The sequence below is a fragment of the Carassius auratus genome, unplaced genomic scaffold, assembly GCF_003368295.1.
Source record: "Carassius auratus strain Wakin unplaced genomic scaffold, ASM336829v1 scaf_tig00215868, whole genome shotgun sequence".
Lineage (NCBI taxonomy): Eukaryota > Metazoa > Chordata > Actinopteri > Cypriniformes > Cyprinidae > Carassius > Carassius auratus.
Window position 1 is genome coordinate 197,406 of NW_020528283.1, and position 13,160 is coordinate 210,565.

Here is a 13,160-nt window from a genome sequence, read left to right on the forward strand (position 1 = left end):
AGATAAAATGACACTTGCACAAAAGCTCGTTTTAACAGTCATGGTCTCCCCAGACTGAAAGGGTCTTACTGAAAAAAATTAGCCTGATAGTCTGCTTGAGGAAGTGGCCAATGAAAATTGTGAAAAGTGTGTTTCCTCTGTTGATACTGTTCGTTGGACATGACAAGAAAGTCAGGGCAGCGGTAATGTGAAAGTAACCCTGGGTTAAGCAGTGTTTTACACTTGCAATAATGAAAGGGGTTCAGCACTCACCTGTTTCACCTCAAGTCTTTACTTATTAAATATTAATGGGTGTCTCACAGTTGCAAAAACTGTCATGCACTTTTCAGTGTCAAAAACAAAAACACAAAAATGTCAAACGGTGACAACAAATGCTCCTTTGTGTTTTCCTCCTTTTTTTCTCAGTTTTTAGTTTTCTTCACACATCAAGAATGGATTTACATGGTGACATTTCCACATACATTTCCACAAAGATGCCCTTTCTTAGTATATATATATATATATATTTCATTATCAGTATGTACCCACAAAAGATTTATATTTTAAATAAATTATGTTCTTTTGAACTTTCTATAAATTAATAGAAAAGAAAGAAAAATGTATCATAGTTGAGCAGTACAACTGTTTTCAATGTTGATAATAATAAGAAATGTTTCTTGAGCACCAAATCAACATATGTGAATGACTAAAGGCTGAAGGATCATGTGACGCTACTGAAGACTAATGCTTCTGAAAATTCAGTTTGAATTGAACAGTTTGATGAACCAGAATCAATGGTAAGGTAAAACATGAACATGTTAAAATGACCCTGGGTTATACTCAAATGTGAAAAGCCCATTACTGTGAGTCATAGCCTTCTTCTTTAGCATTCAGATTGTGGATGTACTGTTTGTGATTCAGATATTTACTCCCTGACCTTCTCTTCTATTTCCCCATTACTAATGCAGCAGGTAAACACAAGCTCTTTAGAGCAAAACCTGTTGCCCTGACCCTGTTGTCCTAAAAAAGAGTCACAGCCTTTCCGGCTTTTTCTTCTGAGAATCTGGCATTTAAAAATCCCCAAAAACCTACAAGTAAACATACATTTCAAACACCTGCTTAATCAGAACAGGCAACATTACTCTTTTGGTTTGACAGAAGGTTTGAGATTCAGATTTTTGAAAGTGCTTAATTATTGAAAAAGACTCCCTATATCCCCAGATGGTGAAATGTAATCCAGTGTATTAATTTCTTCTCACTATCTTATTCATAATTCTAAAACATAGCAGCACATCTCTGTTCTGATCAGCTTAATCATTAGAGTTTAAACACCACGTATGACTCACCTGAGCACTATAAATAACTCCAGAGGTAAACTTATCTCCTCCTCCATTCTATAGAATCACACTTATCTAAACCTCCAGAGAGAGAGAGAAAGAAGGATGCAAAGGAAACTCTTTCGCTCTGAGACCAAATGAATCACACTTATTGGAACACAACAGTATGATTCACAAAGGTACAGATCAGAAGCACGACCTTAAAACAAGTGTCTGTTATCCTTGGAAACCTAGAACATGAAGATACCAGAAGTTTGTAAAGGCAGCGTCTCTTGCAAACAGCTTTTACTGTCCTTTGTAAGACACTAAATGAAATGCAACATCTGAAGGAGAATCTAAGAGACATGTTTTAGTCATTATCATCTTTAGTGGTTTTTGCTAACTGCTATGGACCTAAATAATACTGAAAATTGTGCTGCTTGAGTAGAGGAGGAAGAAAAGTATAAGGTCATGTTTCATGCATATTCAATCTATACAGCCAACTGGAGTATGCATACACTAGAATGAGGAAAAATCCATGAACTGATGATTTGTGCTGAAGGACAGATAGCCTTGCTGATGAACTCTTTAGTGCATCTTTCTGGAGGTTACAAGTTCATGAAAGCTCGTACTTTGTGGCAAACTCAACGCACAGATTTAAAGAGCTCTCTATTATAGGGATGCCCAAATCCAATACCTAAACTGAAACTGGCACTGATAGTGATGTTTTTAAGTGGATCAGGCATCTGTCAAATGTAATTAATTAAAAATAGTTTATCTTAGTCATAAAAACATGAATATGTGCTCTATATATTTCAAGTTTAACAGGGACAGTTAATAAATGAGTTTTACTATTTTTAATATTTATTCCTGTGATGGTAAATCTGAATTTTCAGCAACCATTACTCCATTCTTTAAAATAGTTAGGCTGCTTATATTTTTCGTGAAAAACATGATAGATTTAAGGATTCTTTAATGAATAAAAAGTTCAAAAGAACAGCGTTTATTTGAAATGGAAATCTATAGCATCTTAAATGTCTTCACTGTGATTTTTTATCAATTTAATGCATACATGCATTCAATGCATTCATTTATTAAAAAAATAAATAATTTTAGACAGTTGTGTAGTTATAATTGTTAAGTGTAGTTTTGTCCCAAATGACGCACTTATTCAATGCACAATGTACTCAAGCAACTCAAGAGTTTGAATGATGTTTTTTGTCATTCATCAGCGGAGTCTGACAGCCCCCCCCCCATCTACTTTACATAATTAAAGCTTTGACAGTTGAGTACACAAGTTTTTTTTTCTTTTTAATTTTCAGTGTGAACACAATAATCACAGTATTTACACTGAAAAACGGCATTTAATACTAATGAGTACACAAATTGGGTTGCAACTAATATTTTAAGAATATGAAGAAATGCCACATGAAAACAAACTAAACAACAACATTCATCATCAGTAAGAGTGCATTGCCAAGCCTGATTTATAGATCACTGATGCATTAAGAGCAAATAAATCCATCAAGAAATGTCTACTTATCATGTCTAAACTTGTATTGATCAGGGTAGTGTGTATTGATAGGCAGAGACTCTATCAAGATCTGTGTGTGTAAATGTGTGTATGAAACAGAGACTGTAGGGGTCTATTTGGAGCTCTGCTGTCCCTGATGTCTCAGCAGCATGACAAAGGTTTCCATGGAGATGGCAAGGAAAGTCTCACAGCTTGGGTTGCCAAGTTACTTCCCAAATGTGTTGGCAACACATTGAAAAATGTTGCTTCAACTCAGAGCAGAACCGGTGAATAATTCCGGCTGTGAAAGGGAATGGCATTTGCCACGATTCATGCCACCAGCAAAAAAATGATTTGCTGCATATTACCACACTTCATCATGCTGAGAGAGCGAATAATTGAATTGAAAGGCAAAGAGGTTGAGTGGATTATTACACTACTCAGAAAGAACAGGCAAATTCACACAATGAAAGCAATTATAGCCCCAATCGTACTTCAGTGCTGTCAGTAGCCCACAACGGACAACAAATATTGTCATTTGGTGTTATTTAATATAAAAGTCCCCCTGCAGTCACTCATTTTATCCGTCAAAACTCATCTTTGATAATCAAAATGACATTTTGAAACTTTCTCATAACTTTTTTTCTTTATGTCTTAAATAAAGTCCCAGCCTCCACTCAATCACACCCGCTCCACTTTCACTCAGGTAACTGAAGTAGTAAATGCTACACAATGGCAAGTGGTAAAGCTAGATAAATGGTTATCGGGAAGTAAATCAGTAAGTAAATTTATTTAATTATATATTTACTTATAATCACTAAGAAGCTGTTCCTCTTCTTAGTTCATCGCAATCTCACAAAGTTCCATTATAATCAAGGAAGCTCTACACTGCACAATTAATGCATCTACACTTCATTTGTTACAGTGAGAAGATTCATGAGCTTGCAGAACCCGGCACTGAACAAAACTCTGGCATTTTGAGCGAGGAGTAGATTCTGTCTAACTTAAACACCTCTGATTGGTCACTGCATCAAACCGATGATCAGTGGAGATGTTAGGAAACATGGGCGGTTACAAACCACGTTTTCTTTTATATACTGCAGTTTTAAGGATAAAGTTCTTAGCATGGTGTTGACTGAACTATGTCCAGTATACATATACACAGAAACATGTTGTGGCATGTTTGTTTAAAGATGCATTTTCTTTTCTATTTATTTTCTATTACATTTATTATGCAGCAATATTATGCACCTTAATTAAAGCCTAGTTTTTTATTCATAATTTTATTAATTAATATTTGCTATCTAGGTCTAGATGCTGTAAAACAACAACCTGGGGGCAATAAATATTTTATATTAAAAAATAATAATAATTACTGCCAAATGCTGCTTTATTAAATCAAAGTGTGCAAATGATTTGTGTACATGGCAAAATGCATCATATGTCAATGCTGCTTCAAATTAAATAGTTATGCTCATAGCATACAAACAAGGAAAAAAAAAAAACTAAGGAAGAGTCTGCATTTGCTTGTAATATACACAATATATTTTGTGTATTTTACATATAAAATATGTAGTTTCACACCATTAGAGATTCTCTGTGGGTGGTGTTGATCTAAATCAGTCCATGGTCCATATGGCAGAACAGGTTTTACATATCTTGGGGCAGCACTTTTCCCACGACACATACATGCATGCAGTTAATGCACAGCAAAATGTCATATTTTGAAGCCAGAGTTAATTTGAGTGTCACTACTGATCTACTGCTTAACCTTACCAAAAAGTAGTATACTTCAAGTTTATTTTATTAAGTATACTTAAGTAAAGTTCAAGTATATTTTTAAATATACTTAATGTAGCAAGTAAATCAGTGTTCTAGTTGTATACTTGTAAATGAATGTTTCAATACTCCTTGGGACTAAATTAACCCACTTTCTAGTACATAAAAGTATACTTTTAAGTATAACAGTAGCAAACTTTGAGGACACAACTAGTTTACCTCTAGGTTTGTAGTTTGTACTGCAATTATACTAAAAATGAACTTATAGATATACTGATAGTTTACTAATTAAATACTTTGTACACTTTGAAGTATAATCTCAGTAAACTACTACTTTAGAAGTTTTATACTGCAAGTATACTCATAAGTTTTCTTTAAGTGAACTTTACATCATATTTTAGGGATACTACTATGTCCCTATTTAGGTTTTAATTTGTATATATTTTGTTATATGAATATCTGAACATACAAAACATCAAAACAAAGAACAGGGTATCTGCTTGTAAACAAAAACATTTTACTCTAGATTCATGCATTCTTTTTTTAAACACTTTAATGTGGGTAAATTTCATAAAAATTATTGAAATAACATTTTAAACAAAAAGCTGAAAAAAAAAAACTATGAATTGGATTCAATATGATAATAAAAATGTAGACGGAGTCGATCAATACCCCAAAGCTTGACTGTATTTATTATCTCTTCATCCGTCTACATTTTATTCCATAAAGTTACAGTTTTGATAATGTTTCATGTCAGATGATTGTGTTACATGTTTTACATCTGTTGTTTCTTTTTTTCTTCTTCACTTGTGTTTTTTTGGGAAATTCTGTGCAGAAGATGTGTACTAAAACCTTCTACCGTATAATAACCGTATATATAAAAACACAGATTCCAGGAGCACAAGTATAGCTCAAATATATTTAGAATTTTTGTAAGTATAAGTCAAGAATACTTAAATGTCATTTTAAGTATATTTCTGAGGTGTACATAAAGCCCATTTCTGAGAAGTACATAAAAAGGAAACTAAAAGCACACTTTCCTATTTTTAGTTTAAAGAAGAATACTAATAGCACACTTGAACACACTTATTTTTCATAAGGGTATTTATTATTTTATATGTTCATTAAAAACAGTAATGAAAAAGTAATTCAGTAAAAAAAGTAATGCCTTTTTATATGCTTCTTATTGGTCATTTGTGACATTATGCAGCCAAATATATTTGCAAAATGACCACAAAATGGTATAATTGTGTGTTGTCCAAGGCAACACAATATCCTATACAGATGTTTTAGTATCATTTCTCTTACAGCACTCTGTGGTCCCTTTCTTGTTACAAATAAATTCAACTCAGTCAGTCATTATCTTTGTAGGTTTATTTTGTAAAAAACACATGGGACCCAGAGTACTGAACATCCCTGTATGCCTTTCTTATCCGACCCACTAAGCTTAGTTAATAGACCTCTCTCCTGAATCATTTGTGTTAAATAAAAGAGACCCCAAGGACCAGGACTGAAAAATATAGCTCTAACGCTTCCTATTTGCCTATTTACCCCATGTTTTACAGAAAAAATGCTGTTATTACATTTGTTTTATGACAAACTCACCAGTAAAAGCAAAATGTATAATTCTACATTATCAACATTTTCTGATAATAATATAATACAGGTGTATAAATAAATTAGAATGTCATGGAAAAGTTCATTTATTTCAGTAATTCAACTTGTGTATTAAATAAATTAATTGCACACAGATTGAAGTAGTTTAAGTATTTGGTTCTTTTAATCGTGATGATTTTGGTTAACTTTTAACAAAAACCCACCAATTCACTATCTCAACAAATAAAAATACTTAATAAGACCAATAATAACAATAATTTACTGTACATGTACTCAATACTTGGTAGGGGCTCCTTTTGCTTCAATCACTGCCTCAGTCTCGCGTGGCATGGAGGTGATCAGTTTGTGGCATTAATGAGGTGGTCTTGAAGCTCAGGTTTCTTAGACAATGGCCTTCAGCCCATCTGCATTTTTTGGTCTCTGGTTTCTCATTTTCCTTTTGACAATACCTCATAGATTCTCTCTGAGGTTCAGGTCTGGGGTGTTTGCTGGCCAGTCAAGCACACCAACACCATGGTCATTTAACCCACTTTTGCTGCTTTTGTCAGTGTGGGCAGGAGAATGAAATCAGCATCTTCAAAAAGCTGGTCAGCAGAAGGAAGCATGAAGTGCTCCAAAATTTCATGGTAAACGGGTGCAGTGACTTTGGTTTTCAAAAAACACAATGGACCAACACCAGCAGATGACATTGCACCCCAAATCATCACAGATTATGGAAACTTAACACTGTACTTCATACTGATGATGACTTCAAGCTTTTCCACCCTTCCTCCAGACTCTAGGACTTTGGTTTCCAAATGAAAAACAAAACTTGCTCTCAAAGAGCCTCTGAAAAGAGGACTTGGGACCACTGGGCAAAAGTCCAGTTTTTCTTATCCTTAGCCCAGGTAAGACGCCTCTGACATTGTCTGTGGTTCAGCAAATTCCTTGGCACCGCTGTGTGTGGTGGCTCTTGATGCCTTCACCCCAGCCTCAGTCCATCCCTTTTGAAGTTCACTTAAATTCTTGAATTGAATTTGCTTGACAATCCTCATAAGGCTGCTGTTCTCTTGGTTGGTTGTGTCTTTTTCTTCCACACTTTTTCCTTGCACTCAACTTTCTGTTAACATGCTTGGATACAGCACTCTGTGAACATCCAGCTTCTTTGGCAATGCATGTTTGTGGCTTACCCTCCTTGTGAAGGGTGTCAATGATTGTCTTCTGGACACCTGTCAGATCAGCAGTCTTCCCCGTAATTGTGTGACCTAGTGAACCAAACTGAGAGACCATTTTGATTAGCTGATTGCTATGTGACCATATTCTAATTTATTGTTAAATGTGGCCAAAATCATCACAATTAAAAAAACCAAAGACTTAAACTACTTCAGTCTGTGTGCCTTGAATTTATTTAATACACGAGTTCCACAATTTGAGTTGAATTACTGAAATAAATTTACTTTTCCATAACATTTAATTTATTGAGAAGCACCTGTGCAATATAATATAATATAATATAATATAATATAATATAATATAATATAATATAATATAATATAATATAACATAATATAATATTATATAAAGAGGTTCTTTAAGGACACACTGATAAGCAATGGATTTAACTAGCTGTGTTAAAAGGAAGCTGAGAAGGAAAGGTAAACAAATGGAGGGCTGCTGGGCAGAGTGTGGAGAGGCTTTCTGCGCATGACCCTCTCCTTGTGTCAACACAGGTGTGGGCAAGAGAGAGAGATCGAGAGAGAGAGAGAAAGAAAGAGAGAGATAGACTGGCTGATCGTGACACAAAATGAGTCTTTTGTTGCTTTGCCTATGCTCCTCATCTCAGCAATGTAATATCTATAATAATGATCTTTCATAATTTTAGTTAACAGCTGCAAAATGGTAAATATGGACGGCAAATGGCAAATGACTCCAGGTTCCAAGCAGCTATGCAGTAAACACGGCGTGGATCAAGAATACACTGTCATCATGAGCAGCATACAGGGTGAGAGTTCACCTGCCTCCACTCTTCTTGATTAGCTGTTCCAGTCATCATAATAATGTGTTTCAAGCACTGAAATGTCATTTTTTTATGCATCTACTAGGATATACTGAGACACAGAGCAATGACAGACTATATACCAGGCTGTGACTGCCAAGGACCTCCAGGTGAAATGCCCGACATCCACCAAAAAAATAATATAAAAATTGATCACAGATTTATATTAAATTGGACTCATAGTAGTGCCAGACGTGGGAAGATTGCCCCCCTTTGAGAACAATGTGCGTTTACTTTGAAATTGTAACTAATAAGTTTAGCATGAGCAGGATGCTAATGCATAAGCCAATGTGTTATTAATTAAATATAATAACACATTGTGAAAATGTGAAAACACTGTGAAAATATGAGTAATTTTCAAAAAATAAGAGAGATCATACTAAATGCATGTTATTTTTTATTTAGTACTGTCCTGAGTAAGATATTGTACATAAAATATTTTAACATTTAGTCCACAAGACAAAAAAATTGCTGAAATTATTAAAATAACCCCATTCAAAAGTTTGGGAACCCTTGGTTCGTAATACTGTGCTCTGTTACCTGATGATCCACGACTGTCTTTCTGTTTTGTGATGGTTGTGCATGAGTCCCTCCCTTGTTTGTTCTGAACAGTTAAACTGAGCAGCGTTCTTCAGAAAAATCTTTAAGGTCCTGCAGATTCTTCAGTTTTCCAGCATCTTTGCATATTTGAACCCTTTCCAGCAGTGACTTTATGATTTTGAGATCCATCTTATCACACTGAGGACATTTGAGGGACTCAAACACAACTATTTAAAAAGATTCAAACATTCACTGATGCTCCAGAAGGAAACAAGATGCATTAAGAGCTGGGGGGTGAAAACTTTTGAAATTTGAAGATCAAGGTAAATTGTACTTAATTTGTGTACCGGGAAACATACAAGTATCTTCTGTTGCTTACGAAGGGCAGAACTAAATGGAAAAAAATTATATTTCAACAAAATAAGAAAAATTTGACCATCTTCATCGTGTTCAAAAGTTTTCACCCCCCCAGCTCTTAATGCATCTTGAATCTTTTTAAATAGTTGTGTTTGAGTCCCTCAAATGTCCTCAGTGTGATAAGATGGATCTCAGAATCATAAAGTCACTGCTGGAAAGGGTTCAAATATGCAAAGATGCTGGAAAACTGAAGAATCTGCAGGACCTTAAAGATTTTTCTGAAGAACGCTGCTCAGTTTAACTGTTCAGAACAAACAAGGGAGGGACTCATGCACAACCATCACAAAACAGAAAGACAGTCGAGGATCATCAGGTAACAGAACACAGTATTAAGAACCAAGGGTTCCCAAACTTTTGAGTGGGGTTATTTTAATAATTTCAGCATTTATTTTGTCTTGTGGACTAAATGTTAATATCTTTTATGTACAATATCTTACTCAGGACAGTACTAAATAAAATATAACATGCATTTAGTATGATCTCTCTTATTTTTTGAAAATTACTCGCATTTTCACAGATTCTGCAAGGGGTGCCCAAACTTTCGATCCCCACTATACATATATATATATATATATATATATATATATATATATATATATATATATATATATATATATATGTGTGTGTGTGTGTGTGTGTGTGTGTGTGTGTGTGTGTGTGTGTTTGTGTGTGTGTTTTTTTTTCTTAAGTTTCATTTATTTAAAATATAGGTTTTATTTAAATTAAAGATGTTCTTAAATAATATCCTAATTCATGAATGAATAATAACCCCATTAATTACAATAAGCAGAAAATGTATAATTACATCATGCCACTTCGAGCCTTCTGTGCCAGTTCTTACCCCCAAGAGTCTAATTTTAATACTTTTTACGAAAAAATAAAAACTATCATTTTTGCTCTACAAATCTAAAGACATGGTTGCGCTCACAAATGGACACACTTTTTTTTAACATAATAAAATATCATAGATCACTATTTTTAATTAACCTCAAAACTGTTTCTGCTGACTAATCACACAGATGCTGATATTTACATGAAATGACAAAATAAAAAATAGCATAGCCATTTATTTTAAGAGTTGAGATTCATGGAATTCTTCTTCCATGTTCATTCTTGTAACTTTTTTAATTGTTGTATCATTTCTGATTATTTATACATTGCACCACATGACTACAACAAGACATCCATGAAGGATGGTGCACTGATCATTTGGCAGAAAGTTATGAGTTTAACATTTAAAATCAATAATATAACACAGTGGTACCGCTAGAACATCCACTGTATACACTCATGTCTGTATCACTGCCACACAGGATAGATAAGAACATTAGTGTCTGCAAACAAAACTCATAACAGTAAACCATAAATCATCAAATCAGAATTACTGGGCAAATTACAGATACTACAAGTCTGCTGTGAGGAAATCATAAAAAAATTCACACCAAATTTAGGGCTGCACAATTAATAAAAATTAAATCACAAAGGCGATAAATCACGATTAGGCAGAAGCTGCAATTGTCATGCATATCTTTCAGTGAAGCACAGTTCTGTGATCAGTAGTAAGATGCAGTAAGATGCAGATGGAGTAGCGTTTACTACACAGAGCCGTAGTTCACTGAGAAGATACGCAAACAGCTGTCATTATCACAAACGATTTCATAATCCCACGATTATATCGTTTGCGATTATGAACGCAGTTTTGCATAGCTTGTCATAGAAATATGGCTCTGTGTGATAAATACTTATCCACCTGAAAGTGTGATGGAGATTTACTACTAATCACAGAACCGGCTTTACTGACAAAATGTGCATTACAATTGTGATTAATCATGTTCGGTTAATCGTGCAGCCCTAACCAAATTCATACAAAACCTGATCCATTGCGCAAATCCTTAGACAAACACTCATGCAACACAGATAGAACAGTCCTTGCTTAAGCCAAAAGGATTATTGAAACCTATTAATCAGATGAAATGACTGAAAGGCAAAGATCACACAATGCATTTTGTGCTGCAAAAAGAGATGGGACGGGCCTTAAATCAATACCACAAATAAATCAAACAGTGTTGGCAACTCTCACAAGATAAATAAGCAACCGCAGCTTCAAAAACAAGCCCAATATTATTATATCATTTACTATAATCAACGTTCTTTTATTATCAATTGTTTCTGTGAATTTGCAACATATTAACCTGAGTTTGAAGAGCAAAAACAGAAGTTATTTTACAAAAATCATCCAACTGTAACAAAGCGGGAGGGTGCACACTATCCTCCAATCACCTGCGGACAATAGTTTGAAGATGGAAAATGGGAATAAGTCAAGGGCACTAAGGTGGAGCTTTATAGCCACATATTTATAATAAAATAAACTGGAACCATATGTATCTATTATTAGTATAACTGCTTGTTTATTTATTGATTTAATGATAATTCGTTATAAAAAATATTTTACAAATTGATTTAGGTCCTTTTCCTCCCCTGCACCGTTCACCTTCTCCCATGTTTCCTCTCCATCTCTGCTGGTGGCGTTTTTAGTCTATTTACATCTATTAACCATCATCGCTTATATTACAACGACACACGTCTGCTCGTTAAACACGATTTTAGTTTAGAAGGGGAGGAGGAGGATTGGCTTTTAGCTGCCAGCAGACAGTATCAATAATATATTGGGGGGGGGGGGGGCTACCATAAATGTAAAGAAACGAAGCTGCTTATCAGGTTTTCCTAACAAGCGACCATATATATATTTTTAACGCGGACTTGGCAACTCTGACAGTGAACTGTAAGCTGTATTTTTTACGTCCAAAAGAAAATATATGAACAAGCACATATTTTAAAGACTATAAACCACATTGCAGTTGTAATACATAGAAAGTGCTTATAGAGTGCTTATGGGTTCGTTAATTTCACTGTAACAACAACACATTTGAATAAATAGTCTCTAAATGTCGTACTATTATATTAAGTCTGACAGGTGCTTGATGGGGAAGAACTGATAAACAGCTGTAGCATTTTCAAGAAAAAATAAATATGTAAAAAAAACTATAAATAATTAATAAAACAGGCTACTGTATAGTGCTGAGATCGCACAGTTAGGCTACATATGATTTTACCACAATATGTAACTATACAATTAATTAAACAGAATAAATAGGTTTATTTTGCTTTCTTTTTTGGTAAAATGTTAGCTCCGGTGTTTGGTTAACTCACGCCACACATTTTGTAGGCATGTCTGAAACATGAGTCACATTATAAAGGGCGTTTCAGTCTTATTCTCCCTTGGCTTTAATTGCTTTAGAATCTTTTACCTCCTTCTTCACGTTTCGCAGCAGTCTCTGGCGGGTTTCGGCTTCTAGGAAATAATAAAAAAAAAATTAGGCTACACGCACACATAGAAAATGTATTGTTAAATATGAGAAAATGTAAAAGTCAAACGTGTGATGTTGTTTAGAAGTGTTTCGAAAAATGAAAGGATAATTTTGTCTCACCTGCTGTTGTGGATGTCATGATTATAGTATTGCGCGCTCTCGCTCTCCACTCCACTGACGCTTGACACTCGTCTGGATGAAGCCAAAGCAGTTCAATGTTTCTGGCAGCAGGCGCTCCTGCGAGATCACGTGACTTCTGCCAGAGCTATTCCTACAACGGTGGAGATGACGAACTTGTATCAGTTATATCCGTTAGAATTTCTACTCATCTCAAAGGCAGCTGCTCGGGTGTAGTGCTATTTCGTTTGTAATTTGGTGTTTTAAAAATTAGATGGATCATTCTCATCTTCGTTTACTGAAGTCTCTCCAGGTAAAGCGTGTGACTTTTGTGTTGGCTGACTAAAACTTACAACATTAGCATAGCATTTGGGTAACGTTTTTGAAAGAGCATTTCTTTGGTTGGAGCTGATGAACGACTACGCCCTTCAGTGAACCATTCGCTTTTCTGAATAACGTTACCAGACTTGGCGGTAACT

General features: G+C 34.7%; 1 protein-coding gene across 3 annotated transcripts in view; it reads right to left on the reverse strand.

Moving 5' to 3' along the window:
- Positions 1–12,826, reverse strand: part of sgsm1a (small G protein signaling modulator 1a) — a 35,303-nt gene extending 22,477 nt beyond the window's left edge. For 2 of the 3 annotated variants that reach the window (XM_026261426.1, XM_026261428.1), the window contains exons 1-2: positions 12,685–12,826; positions 12,505–12,548 (exon numbers count right to left, since the gene is read on the reverse strand). In XM_026261426.1, the coding sequence (XP_026117211.1) occupies positions 12,505–12,548; positions 12,685–12,703 (63 nt within the window). In that variant the 5' untranslated portion in view covers positions 12,704–12,826. The remainder of the gene's footprint in view (positions 1–12,504; positions 12,549–12,684) is intronic. The other variant, XM_026261427.1, reaches the window with a different exon arrangement.
- Between the last annotated feature and the right edge of the window lie 334 nt (positions 12,827–13,160).